At 43.4% G+C, this 20,135-nt stretch overlaps 2 protein-coding genes across 2 annotated transcripts; one reads left to right on the plus strand and one right to left on the minus strand.

The window, feature by feature from the left end:
* The first annotated feature begins 37 nt into the window (after window positions 1–37).
* On the plus strand, window positions 38–10,115 carry grpel1 (GrpE-like 1, mitochondrial). The gene is made up of 4 exons (XM_039823428.1): window positions 38–190; window positions 1,731–1,857; window positions 7,704–7,785; window positions 9,086–10,115. Exons 1-4 carry the CDS (start codon window positions 123–125, stop codon window positions 9,430–9,432), a joined length of 624 nt encoding a protein of 207 aa, XP_039679362.1. The 5' UTR covers window positions 38–122; the 3' UTR covers window positions 9,433–10,115.
* A 4,347-nt stretch (window positions 10,116–14,462) lies between these two features.
* On the minus strand, window positions 14,463–20,100 carry tada2b (transcriptional adaptor 2B). The gene is made up of 2 exons (XM_039822937.1): window positions 19,811–20,100; window positions 14,463–17,950 (listed from the first exon to the last, which is right to left on the minus strand). The coding sequence occupies exons 1-2, from the start codon at window positions 20,078–20,080 to the stop codon at window positions 16,706–16,708; spliced, it is 1,515 nt and encodes a 504-aa protein (XP_039678871.1). The 5' UTR covers window positions 20,081–20,100; the 3' UTR covers window positions 14,463–16,705.
* Between the last annotated feature and the right edge of the window lie 35 nt (window positions 20,101–20,135).

Consider the following 20,135-nt stretch of genomic DNA (forward strand, 5'->3'; position numbering starts at 1 on the left):
GTCTTCTTACTGACTCCTGATTGGCTCAGACCGTACGCTGCCGCCTGCCGTCATCATTGTGCGTCCCTTCGTGCCTCAGCGCTCCTCCAATACATGTTCAGCGTGTGTTACAGTCTGAAAAAATGGCGAGCTGGTGTGTGCGGGCAGTGAGACAGAGCTACTCAATTGTATCTTCGCCAGCGCTGATAAGGTAACAGACTACAATGTCGACTTTGTTAACTGAAATGTGCCCGTTATAGCTGTTATACCGGGCTTGGTTTGGCAGGGAGCAGCGGGGCTACGGTACATGGTGATAGCCAGCTGTTAGCAACGTTAGCGTTGGTAACCGACCATGGTCCGTTGACCTTTAACGTTATGTGAAAGATACAGACTTGTGTGTTTATATATATATATATGTGTGTGTGTGTGTGTGTGTGTGTGTGTGTGTGTGTGTGTGTGTGTGTGTGTGTGTGTGTGTGTGTGTGTGTCAGCATGTAGCTAACGTTAACGTTCACGTTAATTGCTAGCAGAAGGATGATGACATAACGTGACACATTCTAAATGATCAATTAGTTTAATATGCTAAGGTAACGTTCAAGGCTATCTGTTATGTGGAGTTTCTAGGTGTGTGTGTGTGTGTGTGTGTGTGTGTGTGTTGTTTTTGTTTGTTTCTCGGATCTTTAGATCTTTTTTGAAGTTGGAAGTTGAAAGTTGAAGTGCGTTTTATAATGTGTTGACGTCAGTTAGCGTGTTGTCTTCTCTTAACTGGAGAGACAGCCAAACCAAACTCCATTCCTAAATTTGATAATTTAACGTTTCCTCTTGTAGTTAGTGAACGTGTACTCTTTTTGCTTGACGTGACGTAGATGCATAACCTGTGGCTGGAATTCGGCGTCATATTATGACATAAAATCAAAGTGGAATAGGCTATTCTACTACTTAAAAGGATTCCAACAATATTGCATCTCTTAGTCTGTGCTACGTATGCGTTGGTATTTATCATCAACTGACATATAGGGTAGTTGCATAACGTAGTTAGTATGTACTACTGGCAGTTGTACAACTGGCAGCAGTGGGAATTAAGCTGTCTGATACGTCAATTAGCAGGCCTGGACCAGGAACCAAAATACCCTGACTTCTGGAGAAGTAGAATAATATGTGCAGTACATACAGATAGGTTCAAAATCTTCTATTACATCTCCTATTTGGTATTATTTTACTGAAACTGTGCATTTTCATATAATTAGTAGACCCTATTTTGCAGAGGCACCGTGGCTCCGTCCGGCGCTTAGCACTGCCTAAGACGATTGTGATTGGTTTAAAGAAATGCCGATAAACCAGAGCGCGTTTTTCTCCCATCCCGGAATGCTGTGTGGACTAGCCAGACCTTCCTCCACGGCGCTGTGGAGGAAGGTTTGGCAAAGCGAGACTACAAGGAAGCTAATAATGGACTTTTATGAATGATATTAACACATCAAATAAACAAAGCAAGTTGTCTTTTTCCATCCTAAACATTTGTGTGCTACACATATGGCCTGTGTTCTGTATTTGTTTAATGGAAAAAAAAAATTCCGTCAAAGATGAACAGTCAATTTTCAATCAATCATTTTCGTAATTGAATAATTAATCATGCCCATAGTGATGTCTTAATGTCTTGTTTTGTCAAACCAGCAGTCCAAACCTACAAGTGAACTAATTTACAATCATGGAAAACACACAAAAAAATCTCTCTAACCCCACCTTCCACCCAGAGCGTCTCCACGATTGTTATGCACGGCCACCCAGCAGAAGAACGGCCACGGGTCAGAGGAGGAGGCTGAGAAGCCGGAGCAGAGTGCAGCAGAGACCCAGCTGGAGGAACAGCTCAAAGACATGACGGTAAGTCAGACTAATGCCATGGAATCACTATGTCTGTAGTAACGTTATCCAGGCATATAGCTATGTACAGTAGGGTTGTGCCGATGGACGATATAATCATCCATCGTGATGGCTGGCCGACATCACGATGGAGAGCCACCATCGTGATGCCACACTCCTCACCCTGTCAAACACACACAAGTGCGTCGGTCTTAAGCTAGCAAAGACACTTGGGTCGCGCTTTGCGCTGCGCATGGTGCAAGATAGGGCCCCATAAGTGGAAGCTACTTTTTGCCCCCTTACGTGCAACCTATTAGTGAATCATCAAACCATCGCTTTGAGCAGACTGGATTGGCTGTAGTGATACATTCTCTCTCCCTGTCAGTTGTAGCTCGCTCTACCTTCTAGTAACGCTGGACGCAGCGGTCTCGAGTGAGAGAGAAAAAAGCGTTAACATGGAACGCGATCACACTTTCCTTTCTCCCCTCATTGGACTAAGTTTGTCGACACTACTCTGTGCGTGCATCAATAAGTAAGTCTTCCTTGATGCCTCCTAGCCTATCTCAAACATCTCTCTCAGATAAGGCCAGGGATGATTGGGAATGTCTTGCTGCTTGTCTGCCTAATCTCTGGGATCTCTGTTTTCTTCATTTTCAATCATGTCGCCGTCCATACTACTAGTGCTAACGTTACCACCATCAAGCTGCAATTATTTGCTGCAAATGAATGCAGAATGCGGCCGAATCTGTCGAGTCGTCTTGTAGGGCTGCACAATTAATCGAATTTTAATCACGATCACGATTTTGGCTTCCCACGATCAAATTTGCGTGATCGAGCGATATTTAAAATGCGTCATTCCCTTCATAGAACAGTTTTTGCAAAGCCAATCTAGCGCTCCATAAACCACTGTCTGATCACATGTCTCCATGAGCCAATCAGAGCTGTTCCCTGCCTGCACCGCGCGCGATATTACGAATCCCACTATGGCCACGCCAAGACCCGCCCTTCAATAGCATTCACACACTACTATTGGCCAGGCGTCCATGCTTACACGTACAGGTCCTATCCCCTGACCAATCCCCTAACCCTAACCTTAACCACTGGAGGTGAAATGCCTAACCCTAACCAATCAAGCTGCTTCGTAGGGCGGGTCTTGGCGTGGCCATAGTGGGATTCCTAATTTTGCGCACCGCGCAGCTTAGTTTCTAGATGTAGACAGTCACAGAGGATAGAGTAACGTGAGGAAAATTCCACAACAGGTAGCAGTCGTTCATCATAAGCCGGTCACAATGTTTACCAGTTTACCAGTAAACGCAACGTTTTGTCCCGTCTGTGTTGTTTTTCAGACAACAGCAGTGACCGGTGCTAGTTTGGGTCTTTCAGAGCGTAACGCAGACATGTAAGTGGCAGTGTAATGAGCCACAGAAATCTGCGTAGCTATTTCGTCTGGTAGATACCAGGCACCACATGCGCCGTTAACGTGAACAGAAAATTGCGTTGCCTGTATCTTTCACGGCAAACATGCATGTGTGGAAAGCGGTCGCACAACAGCTGAAATGGCATACTCCTTCACAGTATCCTTCAATAAAGGAGGAATGTAGCACAATATGGATGTATTAGTAGGAATGTAGCACAATATGGATGTAAAAGCAGTTATAATTATATAATTATGTGACAATAAAATTTGTTTTGGCTAAAATCAACAAATAATCGTGATAATTAATCGTGATCTCAATATTGATCAAAATAATCGTGATTATCATTTTGGCCATAATCGTGCAGCCCTATCGTCTTGTAGAGGTGCGTTACATGCAACGTAGCCTACAGTATATTCCCATCCAATTAGATTGAATTCGGTATTGATCACGTGAAAAATAATAACGGTAACTCCAGTGAAATTATTTGAAACTTGTTAGTGAGGACTAGATTAGGACCGTATTTAAAGCTGATGCTGGTTTCAACACTTCACGCAGTGTGTGTCGTAAAACACGGACAGAGACAACTTCTCTCTTTTGATGCTTTACAAGCAACGTGAGACCTAGCTAACAGGTGAAGAAAACAAACAACTAAATCACTAGCTAACCTACTTTAACTGTACATGAACTATAGACCAATACAACAACAGGCTTAAATGAACTGACAACATAAGTTATACTACTTACAGTTCTCAAGGACGCACACACACCATCTCAACTGATTATCCTCCGGACACCAGTCTCTCTTTCTTTTTTCTCACTTTTTTCTGTGTGGCGCCCGCTCGCGGTGTGAGGCGCGTGTCCGCGCTATTCTCCGACATTACGACCTCTTGTACAAAACTAAAGTAACGAGCCAATTTTAAAAATGTAAGGAGTAGAAAGTACCGATATTCGTGTTAAAATGTAAGGAGTAAAAGTAAAAAGTCGCCACAAAAAAAAATGGTAAAGTAGAAATATCCGAAAAATCTACTTAAGTACAGTAACGAAGTATTTGTACTTCGTTACTTCCCATCTCTGGTATCATAAGATAATACCATGGATGTATTAATAGAAGACATGGTGAATTACAACCATTAGCTATATCCATTACTACAGGACCTCCGGAGAACAGTCATGTGAGCATGTGCAGGGTCCTGCAGGTCTGCTCCAGGTCTGCTCGTGTTCATCATGCCTAGTTTAATAACTCTGGATTTGGCTACTAGTGAATGTTAAAAATGTTAAAAACAAGGACCCTTTAAGTGTTCGGGCTAGTAAGTTAACCGCTGAAATATAGAAGTTTCTTTCTCCTTGCAAGGTCTATGTGAAAAGTCTTTCTGGGCCAGAGGGTGCAGTTCCACCATTGGCCAGTAAGCCCATGGTGGCTTTAAAGGGGGGATAGAATGATTATATAGGGTATTTTACACTGTTCCTTAAGTTCTCCTAATGGGGTATGTAACATTGGCTGGGCTGAAAATTGCCCTAATGCTATTTTATTAGGCCCTTAACTGCCTTGTGAATATGGCTCTATTTGGAACAAGAGCTTTTCTTCCAAATATGGTATGCTCATTAATATTCCGAATGAGCTACGTGCTGATTGGTTTGAGCAAACTACATAGAAACACATGGGAGACTCTCATATTTCAGACACTGCAAAGTTATACATTGTTTATCGGGCTATTCCATTACAAAATTCACTTCTGAAACTTTTTTATGCGAGAAATCAACTATATAAAAATCAAATATGGGCCGCTTTACGAAAATGGATGGCTAATTGCAAATTTTGTCCGACTGTGTGTCGGAGTTCAGCGCCAGTACTGCCTGTGTTGCTGCCTCGGCCTGCCCTCCTTCACAGACCCCGGCCTGCTATGAGGGACTTGGAGCTCCGTCACGACTGGCAGCCCACAGCACTCCACACCCGCGCAAAGTCACCGTCTCTTGGGCTAATGACAACCAAATGCCCCTGCCCTGACAGAGCTCCAGGGCCTGCAACTCCCCTCTTCCTGCTAGCTAAATGCCCGGTGTATGTGAGTGAGAGCGCGGTCAGCGAGCTTGTTACGCCAGCAATCTCTTACCACAGGTTTCAGTTACTCTTTTTTTAATGTGTGTAATTATAATGTGTCCCATTGATAGAGCCTGCGGCTGGATGTAGATTTGTAGCTGCAAATCACGGATAGTTAGCTTCAATTTCGGCGTCATTCCGAGTATATTTACAGTTTGAATTTCGTCACGCCACGTATACAACATCTAGCTACATGTCTTATAAAGTTAACAACGGTGTACGATTTCAAGATAATGAATATTTGTGAAGAGTAGGGCTTCCTTTAGCTGCAACTGTCCCTTCAATCCTAGCTACCTGTGTAGCTACAAATCACGGATAGTTAGCTTAATTTTTGGTCGTAATTCGAGTATATTTACAGTTTGAATTTCGTCACGCCACGTATACAACATCTAACTAAATGTCTTATAAAGCTAACAACGGTGTACGATTTCAAGTTAATGAATATTTGTGAATTCCAGAGGAATTCTAAGAGGAGGCTAGCTAGCTCTCATTGATAGAGCTCCATCCAGCCGCAGGCTCTATCAATGAGACTCATGGACAAGCGGCGTTTATTTCCCCAATCGTTTGTTCAAATAACTCAACACATTATAATTACACACATTAAAAGAGTAACTGGAACCTGTGGTAAGAGATTGCTGGTGTAACAAGCTCGCTGACCGCGCTCTCACTCACATACACCGGGCATTTAGCTAGCAGGAAGAGGGGAGTTGCAGGCCCTGGAGCTCTGTCAGGGCAGGGGCATTTGGTTGTCATTAGCCCAAGAGACGGTGACTTTGCGCGGGTGTGGAGTGCTGTGGGATGCCAGTCATGACGGAGCTCCATCTACCTCACAGCAGGCCGGGGTGTGTGAAGGAAGGCAGGCCGGGCTTCACGCTTGTTGAGATTCGCCCGTTTTCAGCGGCAGTTTCAAAATATGAGATTTTCATAGTAAAGGGGTGTCAATGGGATTTTGAGCTTCTATGTATGTCCTATTTACCCACCGAACTGTCGTTATTCAACTATGACAGGGTAAAATCGGTTTTGCATTCTATCACCCCTTTTAAGACATGGCGTGTGTGTGGCAGGCAAAGAAAATGCAGCTGAACAATACCCTTTTTAAAATAGCGTTAAAAAAAACCTGGTGTTGGCCGGTGTTGATTCTGTGGTGCACCGCCACGAATTAGTCTGTGTGGGAAACACAGACTGCAATTTTTTTTAAAGTTACATCAAGAAAGCAAACGCCAGGAAAGTGCACAGCAGAGTCACACCCTAAACCGCTGCAGCCCTGATCCAGGTGCCACCACAATCCGAGCGGGCTCTACACCCTGACTGCAGCGAGGCCAATGCTGGGCCTGATGGTGTTCCAGGCCATGCAGTTAAGGCATCTGCCGACCACCTCGCTGCAGTCTTCACAGACCTTTTCAACCACTCTACAACTAGCTACAGTTCCTCTTTGTCTATCCACTGCCACCATCATCAACCCTGTACATGTGGCTGTGGCTCAGGTGGTAGAGCGGTCGTCTGGTGGTTCCATCCCTGCCCCTGCAGTCCCTGAAATGATGTTAATATTCGGGCCAATACAGTACCCATAGCTTAAATTGAAGGTCCTATAATTAGGCCTGTAACAATTCCGAATTTTGCTGGACAATTAATTGTCTCCGAAGTAATTGCGATTTAACATGGCAACAAGTGACAGCTGCCGCTAGCATAGCATTAGCTAAACAGTCCGACCAATAATCATTTTATATAATTACAATTTGGCACAGCTAAACAAAATCAACAATTGCCATCAACAGTCGTACCCCTTAGGACCTTAGCTAAAGTTAGCAAACAAGTTGTTCTGAACAGATTAGAAAAACTACGTTAGCATAATGTGAATGAATGGCGGCCATTTCCGCGTAGACAATTAGTCAATTATTTAATAATTGTTACAGGCCTACCTATAATAATGTATAAAGTTGCTGCACGCAACAAATATAATTCCTTTGTGATTAGAGGGCAGTGTCAGAAAATAAAAAAATGGGCCAATATCCTAATCCTAAATCAAGCCATCTTTTTATTTTCGTTCATTTAAATTCCATTTCCATCTCTAACACACACTCACACAAACAACACAGTTACATATAAATGCAGTGATATGCAGAACATTCTGTTCCCTTTTTATCAATACCACCTTTTGCAAAAGTACTCTACAGACATGGTCACTAATACATTTTTTTGTAATTGCTTAGGTCCGTTTCCTTCCCTAAATTAAGGTTGAATATATTTTAAAAACACAAATGTGTTGATATGCCTAAGCTTCACTACATAATTTAATAATTTAATAGTTAGCTGTGTGTTGAGGCCGTGGCTAACCGTTTCTATCATGTTCCCAGGAAAAGTACAAGAGGGCCTTAGCCGACACGGAGAACCTCAGGACCAGGAGTCAGAAGATGATCGAAGATGCTAAACTATACGGTAAAGAGATGCTGGTTTTCCATATTTTATCAGGACGTTCCACCTAAACAGGGCTTTGCAATGGATACATCCTGTAGACAATAATCAGTGTTCTAGATCAATTCTACTATACTAGATGTCACAATAGGCAAGCATTAGACTTTTTGATTACATTGTGTGTCTTTATGAAGTGCTTGGCTGTTGGTTTTGTTTACTTAAAACCTGTATTTGCACTGTCAAATACGAAAATGTACTTGATTTCTATTTTTTGACAAGCTTATTAGACCTTTTTATAATTACAGTAGAGTGTGCATACATGACTTCTTTTTTTCATTACCTGTTTTTAGATGTAAGCTTTTAAAAGGGGCTCTTTTAAAAGTGAGGCTATAGTTTTCTAGCTCTTGAATACTGAAGGTACTCTAAATGTACTGTATATTGTATTGTAAAAATCCAGTATAAACATGTCAGTGTTGTTTGGCTACATAGAAATTGAGTTTCTTTGCCCATTTTATTAATTAACTTTTTAATTTAAATTTTTTTTATTACACAATTTTAGTGTGTTAATGGTGGTAGTGTTTTCATTGACTAATAATAATAATAATAATAATAATAATAATAATAATAATAATAATAATAATAATAATGATGATGATGATGGCACTGGAAGGCTACATTTTAGCATGTCCCTACCTATTCAGACACTCTTGGCCGGCGAACTTGGCGGTTGGCTTAAGGCCTTGGAGGTTGCCCCCCCCTCCAACCCCCCACCGTGATGTCAGAGTTAAGTGACATCGTATGTCATGTAGGTGACTAGACTGTGTATATACAGTGGCACTCATAAGTTTATGAAGCCATGCTAAAGTTGACTTAAAAGAGGAATAAAAAAAATCATCTTTTTGAAATTGATCTTAATGCCTTCATTAAAAGAAATGAGGAAAATTCCAACCAAGGGGGGCATAAGTCAGTCCACCCCTATGTTAAATTCCCATAGAGGCAGGCAGATGTTTATTTTTAAAGGCCAGTTATTTCATGGATCCAGGATACTATGCATCCTGATAAAGTTCCCTTGGACTTTGGAATTAAAATAAAATGTGGGGGGGCCACATCATCACATGCCCTTCACCATACCTAGAGATTGGCATGGTTTTATGTCGCTTGGCCGAATAGCTGGTTTGATTTGCATTGAGAGATGATTTTATGGAAAGTAGATGTGCTATTTTAATTTCCAAAGGCCAAGGGGAACTTTATCAGGATGCATATTATATGCAGCATAATAATTCTGCTCCAAAGTCAGAGATTGAAAGCATGCTTCCATCACCAGGGATCCAGGGCTTCTGTAAGGACCTGCTGGAAGTGGCCGACATCTTAGAGAAGGCCACGGAGAGCGTGCCCAAGGAGGAGGTGACGAGCCAGAACCCCCACCTGAAGAACCTGTACGACGGCCTGGTGATGACCGAGGTCCAGATCCAGAAGGTCTTCACCAAGCATGGCCTGGTCAAGCTCAACCCCGACGGGCAGAAGTTTGACCCCTACGAGCACGAGGCCCTCTTCCATGCCCCCGTGGAGGGCAAGGAGCCCGGCACCGTCGCCGTAGTAACCAAAGTGGGCTACAAGCTTCACGGTCGAACCCTCAGGCCAGCATTGGTGGGCGTGGCCAAAGCCTCCTAGAAGTGCTGACGCGACTGTGACCAAGCGGGATCAGCTCGGTTGCCCTGAGTGCTGGACGAGCTCGGGTCCAGCACGCTGGTCCAGGCTCAAAAGAGACGGGAGCCCAACTGAACCGAACTTTATATCCGGACGGTATCCACCCAGTTTTTAACAGACGCATTTACACACACGCTTTGTCTGGCTCACAGTCCTTCCAATAGAATTTCAGTGTCAGAGTCAGTTAATCTTAACGAAAGAGAAATATGATGTTTCAGAAAAAGTTAAAACAAGTGACCGTAAACCCCCTCTAATGTTTTGGGTGAGCTATGATGTAAAATTCATCCCCATAAAGCTGATTCTGAACTGCTGGGATCATTCCGGACTTTTGCTAAAGCCCTAATAATGTTATAATAACTTGACTCCTGTCCTGTTTGTGAGTTGTGTTTTCATTCTGTGAATATAGCAGGGAACCGTACTTGAGGAGTTAAAGAAAAATTGCACTTTGTACGGAGTTCCTTCTGAGTAAAAAACATCTTTTCCTTGTTTATTTTTGGATGCGATCAGGCTCCGGTAAGACCGCGTCGGTAATTGTAAGGTTCTCACGCTTCGAATTGGCTCAGTGGTGCCTGACGGTGATGTCACATCTTATCTGTAAACCATTGGGGTAATTACGTCACGGCATCAGATTAAACTGATTAAAGCAGCTTGGTTTAATGTTTTTCTTTCACACGTCTTTAAATATGTGGTTGAGAGAGTGATGGTGATTATCTTCAGAGTGAGTAGCGACTCTAGAGTCCAACATGACATCATGACTTTGCGTAAACATACACGGCTACTTTCCTAAAGCCAAATGGCGTGTTATCTGTACGCATTTTGAGCTATCCACGTGAATGTCTACGCTGTATACAGTGGCTGTAAACCTACACGTGGCGTGTTATCGTGAGAACGTGCCGTACTATCGCGAGAACGAGAATGCAACACTACCAGGACACGGCCGAGCCACGTGTAGTTAAGTTTTTCGAGAGGTGCACGTCAGGCTACGACGTAGGGTCTGGCGTAGGGTCGGTATCTCCACGTACCTACGTCTGTAGCCACGGCGTTGATTTAAAGGTCCAATGTGTAGGAATTTCTCCCATCTAGCGTTGAGATCGTATATCGCAATCAACTCTCTCGCACCACGCAGTTCAAAGTAGGTATTACAGCTACGGTAGCCTTCACGCTTCAAAAAGGGCCGGGAAGCTACGATACCCGTTAGCAGCATTAGCAGTATTAGCTGTGAGTTTATCATGTGACAGAGAAAACAGGAAAGGCAGAGCAGTACGTCCTGTATGTCCCTTACCGGCTAACGTATTTCAAGATGGAGCATGAATATGAAGCGTCTACCCAAGTTCATGTGAATCCAAATGTTAAATGTCAAGCCAAAAGGAATACTTGGAGTTGATGGTGCTGGTAAATATTCATGAAAAACAAGTTGGTGAACGGTCACCACAGATTTTGATAATGAACAACTAAACACGTTACACACTGGACCTTTAAGACCGAAGCATAAATCACGCCTCAGCGCGGAGGTTTTCAAACTGTAAGCTAGAAGGGAGAGATTAGACAAAGATACTGTGTGAGGTGGAAGGGGCCGGGCCTGCAGGTGTTCTAGCTCTGGCTCTCTCACCGGCACGGTCGACTGTAGCACCGCTGGATGTGGCACAGCTCACGGATCGGATTAAGATACTTAACCCTTGTGTTATCTTCCCGTCAACCTTGAAAAAAAGGTTTTTTTTCAATGTTTTTCACTCCTGTTTTTCACAGTTTTGTTTTTGCTTTTTCCAACGTTTTAAATTGTTACATTTTTCTTCCACACATTTTCAGCGCTTATTTCTACGTCCCATATTTTCTGACATAAAACAAAAATTGAAAACGGGTCAATTTGACCCAAAGTCAACACAAGCGACTCCGTCTCTGAGTCCTATCTCAGCCAAATCTGAACACCTTCATATAACACACATATTTCAAGATTCAGTGTGACTTGCACTTCTTGAGAATATCATTCTCTGTTCATCACAGATAAAACGTCCGTGACTCTCAAGGTAGACTGACATACCGTGTAACCAATCAGAGAGCCGGAATAAGCAGCAACGCTATGAAGGGCCGTAAGTTAGTGAGTTTATGGGACTCCGTGTACTGTAACGCTGTTGAGTTAAACTACTCGGTCTCAGTACAAAAAGCTCCATCGGCCAGCATTATTTTTACTTTTAAGATTTTTCTTTGGCCTTTGTTGGACAGGACAGGAGAGGGGGGAATGACAGGTGGCAAAGGGCCGCGGGTCCGAGCCGAACCCGGGCCACTGCAGTAAGGACTGAGTCTTAACAAGGCATCCCAATCTGCCGGAAATCCAAAGAAGTACTTCCGTTACTAGCAGACTGCCAGAAAGTACATCTAATCAGGGACGAGGAACCATTGTCCAATACGTACAAGTGTTAATTTTGTCACCTATTTTTAATCTTGTCTTAGTCTTAGTCTTGTGCCAAACATTTTTGTTAGTCAAGTTTTAGTCGACTAAAAGTCTCGTCATTTTAGTCTAGTTTTAGTCAAAAGAGAACTCAAGGTATCTTAGTCGAGTTTTAGTCGACTAAAAGTCTCGCCATTTTAGTCAAGTTTTAGTCAAAACATTTTAGTCTTTTTTTTTAAATAAATTATTTCTGATAACCATTTCAGTCAAATAGTTATAAAAATAAATAAATTATATAAAGTTATATAAATATTGAGCCTCTTCCTTATTTCACCAGTAAACGACAAAAACAACCACTGCATTGGAAAAGGATATTTTACAATAAAATAAATGCAGCACGAAACTGGCGAGGCGTATTTCAAGTGAACGCAACATGTGGGTTGTTTTTCAGACAACGGCAGCTACAGACTGTCGTACGTCTCGTGTTGGAATCCTCCACAGTGAAATAGAGACAAGCCTTTACACCGTTTAGCTGTCAGCATTGTAACCCTTTTATATATGTCAATGATTGTAACCGTGTTTACTCCAACTGCTAGCTAACGGTAGGCTAACCGATGTTTCGGTTGACTCTAAAGTCCGTTTAGGAGCATCAGAGAGAAGCTCAGGCTATTCGGTCCGGTAGGTAACGGTCGTTAGGGCACCTGTCGGTGCCGTAGCACCGGGTCTCGGTAACAGCTGAATATTCTATCTTATGATGAAAAAGTAGAGACGATTGTAGACGAAAATGAAGAGAGATTTTATCTTAGTTTTTATTTTATGCCAAACATGTTAGTCTCGTCTTGTTTCGTCAACAATAATGCATGTTAATTTAGTCTTAGTCAGCGTTTTTGGACATTGGCGCAGTCTCGTCATCGTCTCGTCTTAGTCATGGAAAAAAAGGTCGTTGACGAACATATTTAGTCTCGTCTCGTCTGACGAAATTAACACTAATACGTACCTACTTAATCAGGTTTGAATCTCACCCATAAAAATAGAATGGACATTCTTTACGTCAGGGTTTCCTTTAGGATTTTTTTTTAGCAGTGGGGGCAGGTCTGTCCGAACGTTTTGACAATAAACTACATGGACACGACGGTATGTGGAGTTGAACTGGACGGGCCCAATAACCTCTGAATGGGTCTACTTGTTGTTAAATTGCATGTGAGTGGTGCATTAGGTTGGCAGGATAATTGAAAAGGCAACCACGACTACATTTTTACCGTGGTGGCAGCAATTTTGCCGTGGTGGGCCGCCACTCCAAAATCAACAGAGGAAACCCTGTACGTACACCGTGTACACCTAGCTGTGCTGCTAGAGGAATTGCTGGATTTAAAAAAAAAACTGGTAAAACCCTCTGGCCCTCTTTTCAGGGTCACACGTACTGCACATCATTGAAAAGGAAACAGGATTTAAAATTATAAAGTTCTTGCACTTTTAATACAACTCCATACATACCTTTGTCACGTGTAATAACAAAATAGCGGGACATCGAAACAGCTTAACAGCATCAGACCGGTGACAAGATTAAAGACCGCACAAACAGCACGCCGTCACAAATGCTTCTTTGAAATCCAAAAATCGTTTTGTTTTTATTACAAAAGCTATAAACATTTCCATGAGACAAAATACTGTACATTTCACAGGTTAGTAATTATAGTTTCTTTTTTCCAATTTATCTTACAAAATTATCTACAGTTGGTGACAAAGTATGCAAAATCCGCCCCTGTACAAATAATATTCCCCCACTGAGAGAGAAAAAAAAATTAAATAATCTAATTGCCGTATTTTCCTTTCAAACATTTACAGCAAAACACACCATTTTGGAACAATGTGGAACATTTTGGTTGCACGTGCAGAACGACACCACTGTCAAAATCTGAAAAGCAGTCGTTAAAACTAAGAAACCACCAGACTTCAGGGTTATCTAAAGGGACAAACCTAAAGGAGAACCAGCAGTTCTACATGATCGCAAGCCTAACAACGTTCTGGTTCATACAGCATTTTTGGCCGTTGAAGCTAACCTGGACCCCTACGATACCGATCCCATTATGGTGCTCGTACCTTCTCCTCGGGCCTCGTCAGGACGCCCGCTACGCTCGACTAAAATAACTCAAATTCCAAATCAGAACACGCTAGCTATGGATTATGCCATGGTTCGCTATGCAGCTGCAATGGCATAAAAAACAAAAACAAGTCTATGTACTGGGTGTGACCCACTATGAATGTGTTCCACATACTTTAGGTCAGTGGTTCTCCAAGTCCTGTACCACTAAGGCCCAGAGATAGACCGATTAAAGAGCACTTAAAGAGGTTCTTACAGTATCATTAAAAGACAGGGCTGGACATTTGAAGTATTTTTCCTATTGTCAACAAATTCTTAATGCTTCCCAACTTCCAGCTGGTCCCACTGGTTCCATTTGTTCCTACGGAAGATGTCGGTAACCTCCTGGAAACAGCTGCTCACTGTTGCTTTTAAGACATTATATATATATATATATATATATATATATATATATATATATATATATATATATATATATATATATATATATATATATATTATATATATATATATTTGACCCAGCCGAACGCGTTGAGAACGTTTCTAAATCACGCGGCCGGCGCTGTCCCAGTACAGCACACGAGTCAAACTCAAGGCCCGCGGGCCAAATCTGGCCCCTTGTTAATTATGATCCGGCCGCTATCTACATTTTGGCCCACCTACTTTTTTTCACAACGTTTTTTTGACGCTTTTTCCAACCGTTTTTGGCATTTTCTTCGACATATATGAGACATGCAATAATTCAGTCAAAGATATTTGACTTTTCCCATGACACAAAAGCAGTATACTCTGTCTGGCCCTTGATGGGATTCTCATTTTCTAGTGTGGCCCTTAGGGAAGTTGAGTTTGACATCCCTGCAGTACAGCGTCAAGGGGGACGCAGAAAACGGCGCCAACCAAAATGTCTAACCTGGAGAGGAGAGGAGATCTGGGAACTTACGTTGGTAAGGACTGACGCCGAAATCGGACAATTTTTAAGGAACGGTACGAGACTCGGGTCGTTCGTAACCAGATCACAAACGAGATAACGTGATCGCAGTCGGCGTCCTGCGTCCTGCACGCTCCAGAGAGAGCTCTGTGTGGACGTATGGAGATCTTTTCAAATAAATATACCTACACAAGTTGACATTTGTTGACAATAAGAAACATTTGAAATATGACCAGAGTTCTGCTTTAAATTCTCAAGATATACAATGAAGGGGAGGCCATTCCTTTTTTTGGATGACCACAAAAAATGTGGTCATCAAAACAAAGTTGTAGTTTTAAGGCAATGACCGCTACCGAACGAATGCTACTCGTGTCTTGCATTCCACCCCCAAAAAAAGAAGGCCAATTTCCCAACAGTTACGGTTGCAGTAAAAAGATCGGAATCTAGCATATAGTTCAGCTTAGGTAAGACCCCTTCACGTGCCTTTCTTCTCTGTGATTTCAGAGCTGCTGCCGTGAAACGACAGAGACTGAAGAAATAACGGAGAGTTTCTCCCCCCATACTAATTTAAGGTGACAAACAATAAGGTGATTAAAATATTAATACGAGCCAGACCGATAAAGGATTTTTTTTAAACCAATGCATATGTAGATATTCAAACGCCACAAAAAGTTCTTCTCTCAGTCAGCTTTTTGATGAGTAATGGGTTAGTAATGGTTACTGGGGATCACATCTGATCAAAGTGACCAACAGTCCTGATGGAGCAGATTAGCTGGGTGTTAAAAATAACAAAATAAATAATACCTAAAAGATGTCTTTTCACCTGGATTGTTGCTCATTCAGCAGGAATATGTCAGAAGATATAATTCAGCGGCTTTAAATACAGATATTTTTTTTATACCATAAACACAAATGAATATTTATGATAAGGATCCTATGATAAGAATTGTGACCGAGACATGTAGCACGCGGGAGGTTTTACAGCTGAACAGCAGCACCCTCTGGTGGACAGACCGTGTAACGACGACACTGTCTCTAAATTATATTGTAATATTCTTTGGCATTTCTTTACTTATATGTCTTGTTGCTTATTGGCTGACATATGTGCCAGTGCTGATACGTCAGTGATAAGCTAACATAAGATGGCCCAACCCTGCTGCTTTGTCTTTTTCCCTTCTCTTTTTCGGCAGTACGAAGGAACAAAAAAAATCAGGAAGGCCTTAAAATGATCGAAAATCCAAATCAGCTATAGCTCTTTCTATAAAGTCCAGCTTTACCTGATGAAGCAGCTAACAAAGTGGACCAAAGTAGGGCGAGTTTGAGAGATCCCAAAAAAACATCTACAACAACAACAACAACAAAAGTGACCATTTCGGCCACCCATCAGTTCCAGGTAATGGTACGATCTTATTCCCCCCCCTATTCTTTTCAGCATGAATCTGCCCCGTCAATGTTTGGATTTTAAATCGTCAGTGCACCTGAAAAAATCTCTGCCACTATGTAGAACTTGTTAGCACTGTAGTTCTCAGTCATGTACTGTAGTAACAAAATGGACACAAAGTACTTTGAACCCACTAGTCCCTTTCCGATTGTAAAAATAAAGGCTTATTTTTGTTCCTAGCCCTGGTATGAAAATATACTAATTTTTTTTTCCAGTGGGGAAAAGGAGCTCTTCCTTTGCAATGTACATATTCACAAGATCACTTTTGAGAAAAATAAAATAAAAAAAACAGCCAGTAGTTTTGTCCTGCCTACGGAGCGCATGGCAAATCAGCTATCAGCTATCAGCAATCATCGACTTCTGACTTCCTAGACGGGACGGCTAAGAGGCGTCCCGGGATATCCAGCCGCTTTCCGTGAGGAAGGTGAGAATGCGCTTCTTGAGCACCTTGTCCAGGTAGCTGGGCAGCCGGCTCTTGGCCGGGATGCCTTGCCTCTTCTGCAGGTGGTCTTTGATGATGATGGTCTTGACGGTCAGGTAGCGCGCCGGGCTCAGGTTCAGCGAGTTGCACAGCACCTTCTCCCGGTCCGACAGCAGCTCGAAGCCCGCCAGGTTCTCGATGGCGGCGAACTCGCCGTCCTTCCCCTCCTCTTTGATCCCGCCGCCAGCCCCGAGTCCTCCGGCAACGCCTCCTCCTCCTCCCCCCCCGCCCCCGCCCCCGCCTCCGACCCCGAGCCCCATCCCTGAGCCGAGCCCGCCTCCTCCTCCTCCTCCGCTGCCCCGTTTGGAGGTGACCACGCTTTTGTTCTCCTTGCGTTTCTCCCGCTTGTGGCGCGCTGCCTCGTATTCGGCGGACTCCTCCAGGCGCGCGATGCCGTTGCGGCGGTAGCGCTGCAGCTCACGCACCTTGGCCCGGAGCGCGCGCTCTTTGTGCATGTTCTCAAACAAGTCTTCAAACTCCCGGGTGGCCATGAACTGGCAGAGCCCCCGCAGTCTGACCCGCTGCTCCTTCTCCTCCTTGGTGATCTTTCTTTTGGGCGTGGCGGGAACAGGACCTGATCCCGCTGCCGTCGTAGAACCCGATCCAGCAGTGCCGCCGCCGCCGGCTGCTGCTGCTGCTCCACCCGCGCCACCGCCAGCGCCTGTGACTCCCAGCGCTCCCGGCTTCTCCTTCTCCTTGTCCTTCTTGTCTCGGCCCAGGAACGTGGGCACCAGGTTGTAGTCTCGGGCCACGTTCTTGCGCCGCTGGCGCTCTCGGAGCTTGCGCACATACATGTCCACGTGGGCGCGCTTCATTTCGATTTCGACGTCCTCGTCGTCGTAGTTCACCGACAGCCCGCTGATGAGCTTCTCGGCGTCCTGGTCGTATTCGATCTCGTAGTCGTCCCGCAGGGGCATGTAGCCCAGCTGCTGCTGCTCCGCCAGGCTGATGTCCAGCGGGGGCAGCGGCGTGGTGAGGCTCGGCGACAGGGGGCCCCCGCTCGGGCAGGTGTGGTCCGTCACCCGGTTGGGGATGTTGTCGGGGATGCAGGCCTTGCCCAGGTTCCCGTGGATGTACATGGTGACGTAGTGTTCCATGACTTCCTGGGGAGTTCGGGACGCTCCAACGTGAGCGGCCATGTCCTCCTGAAAGACGCCACAAAAACAGGAAGTGGTTACTAACGAGTAGAGTGGGACAATTACAAAAGGTACGCACTAGGGCTGGGCGTTGTGGAGAAAATCTTATGTCACGATATTTTTTGACCAAATACCTCGATATCGATGCCGCAACGATATTGTAGGGTTGACTATTGGTGCTTTCACAAAATATTTACACACTTAGATTAGAAGTAATCATCAGTAATGTTGATATAATGTCTAAGTGGGTAAAGGCAAATAATAGAACAGCTAGAACAGTCTGGTAAGTTCAGAAAAGTACATCACTTTACTGTAATGCAGCCTTTAAAACCAGGAAAAGACAACACTAGACACCGCTAAGACCGTATCTAGTCTCATATCGCGATATAACGCTGAAACAAATCATCAATTAGATGAAGAGAAAATTGACAATATGTTTCATCAATATTTAAATCATTTATTGAGCAAAAATGCCAAACATTCTCTGGTTCCAGCTTCTCATATGTGACGTTGTTCTGCGGTTTCTGTCTTTGATATATTTGTAAATTGTAGCTTTGTGTTTTGGACCCTGGGCTCAGAGAATCATTTCATTTTAAGGGTCCCATAATTTCCTGAAAATTTCAAAAGGAAGTTTTCAGTAAAGAACAATGCAATTTAATACCAACAATAGGGAAGATAGAGGCAGTATTAAGGTGACAGACATACACATTTCCAACCAGCTTTGGGTCAATGCGGGTAGTCATTATAGTGCAGTAATAGTATGCAAATTAACAATGTTGAACTTCCCTCCATGTTGCCAGCCCCTAGAGCCCCCCCGTTCATTTGCCGGCAAAGGTCCGCCAGCTCTAGGGCTATTCCAACTACAGATATGACTAGAGCTGGGCAATATATCAATATTATATCGATATGGTGATATGAGTCTAGATATCGCCCTAGATTTTGGATATCGTAATATTGTAATATGATATAAGTGGTGTCTTTTCCTGGTTTTAAAGGCTGCATTACAGTAAAGTGATGTACTTTTCTGAACTTACAAGACGGTTGTAACTGTTCTATTATTTGCCTTTACCCACTTAGACATTATGTCCACATTGCTGATGATTACTTATCTAAAATCTAAGTGTGAAGGTATTTTGTTAAAGCACCAATTGTCAACCCTAGAATATCGTTGCGGTATCGATATCGAAGTATTTGGTCAAAAATATTGTGATTTTTGGTTTTCTCCATATCGCCCAGCCCTACAGTACAGTCACAAACATTTGACTTTTTCGATTAAATAAAAGAATGTCGATAAACTGTATGTCATAAATGCATTGTTAGTCATTTATCTTGGTCTGGGATATACATAAAAAAGTAGGCTTAGCTTCCACTAGGGCAACAGGTTACAATCATGTAAGTTAACCTACTTGCAGTATTACTTCAGTTCAAAGTTAAAGCCTTTCGTTTGTTACATTGTTTTATTGTTATTCTAATGTTCCTCCTGGTTTGCTGATGTGACTTGACATCTGTAACAACGCATTTCCCATTCATCAATAACTAACATATATCTGAAAAAGTAGTCCCTATGCACCCATATTTTAGGATAGCCTACTACTGTAAGCTCCTATCCTTAATGGAACATTATCATTAACGCCTTGTTGGGCCTTTAATATCAAATTAAACGTCCAATGTTGACGACAGTGGGCTACCAAGAGAAAACGGATTTGCCAATATGGTCATACACAGTAACGTTACCCTAACATTGTCGCTAGTACCGGCCAACTTTCACTCTCGACATTATCTAAGTAACTTTAAACACAACTTTTGTGAGCGTGCATGCTGTGTTGTAGAACGGGAAATTAACTTAAAGTAACTTAAAAAGCGATGTACCCAGTTTCCAAATCCATATTGCTCGATAGCATCGAGCAGCGACTGCTCTTCCCTGCTGGTCCATCCTCCCTCTGCGTCGGGACCCCAGAGAGTGAACCGACCGCCGTCGACCTGCTGGTAGCCGTGCCATCTCCGGTGATTACCGATCTCCGCGCCCGCCGAGAAGCACTCCGGACACAGCTCGATATCGGGGCAGTCGGTGCAGCGAAGCCGCAGGTTCGTGACGTCCGTAAGGCAGTAGACGCAGTACTTCTTCCCCAGGTCGGCCATGTTGCCTGGCTCCTGCTGCTTCTTGTTGTTGGAGGCAGAACTGCGCGCCTGCGCA

Source organism: Perca fluviatilis, chromosome 14, assembly GCF_010015445.1.
Source record: "Perca fluviatilis chromosome 14, GENO_Pfluv_1.0, whole genome shotgun sequence".
Lineage (NCBI taxonomy): Eukaryota > Metazoa > Chordata > Actinopteri > Perciformes > Percidae > Perca > Perca fluviatilis.

What these genes read in the sequence shown, in the direction of transcription:
- grpel1 (XM_039823428.1), top strand. Translation starts at nt 123, where the DNA reads ATGGCGAGCTGGTGTGTGCGGGCAGTGAGACAGAGCTACTCAATTGTA. An exon ending in TCTTCGCCAGCGCTGATAAG is followed by an intron (nt 191 to 1,730) that starts GTAACAGACTAC and finishes CCTTCCACCCAG; the next exon opens with AGCGTCTCCACGATTGTTAT. An exon ending in CGAAGATGCTAAACTATACG is followed by an intron (nt 7,786 to 9,085) that starts GTAAAGAGATGC and finishes TTCCATCACCAG; the next exon opens with GGATCCAGGGCTTCTGTAAG.
- tada2b (XM_039822937.1), bottom strand. Translation starts at nt 20,080, where the DNA reads ATGGCCGACCTGGGGAAGAAGTACTGCGTCTACTGCCTTACGGACGTC. An exon ending in AATATGGATTTGGAAACTGG is followed by an intron (nt 17,951 to 19,810) that starts GTACATCGCTTT and finishes GGCGTCTTTCAG; the next exon opens with GAGGACATGGCCGCTCACGT.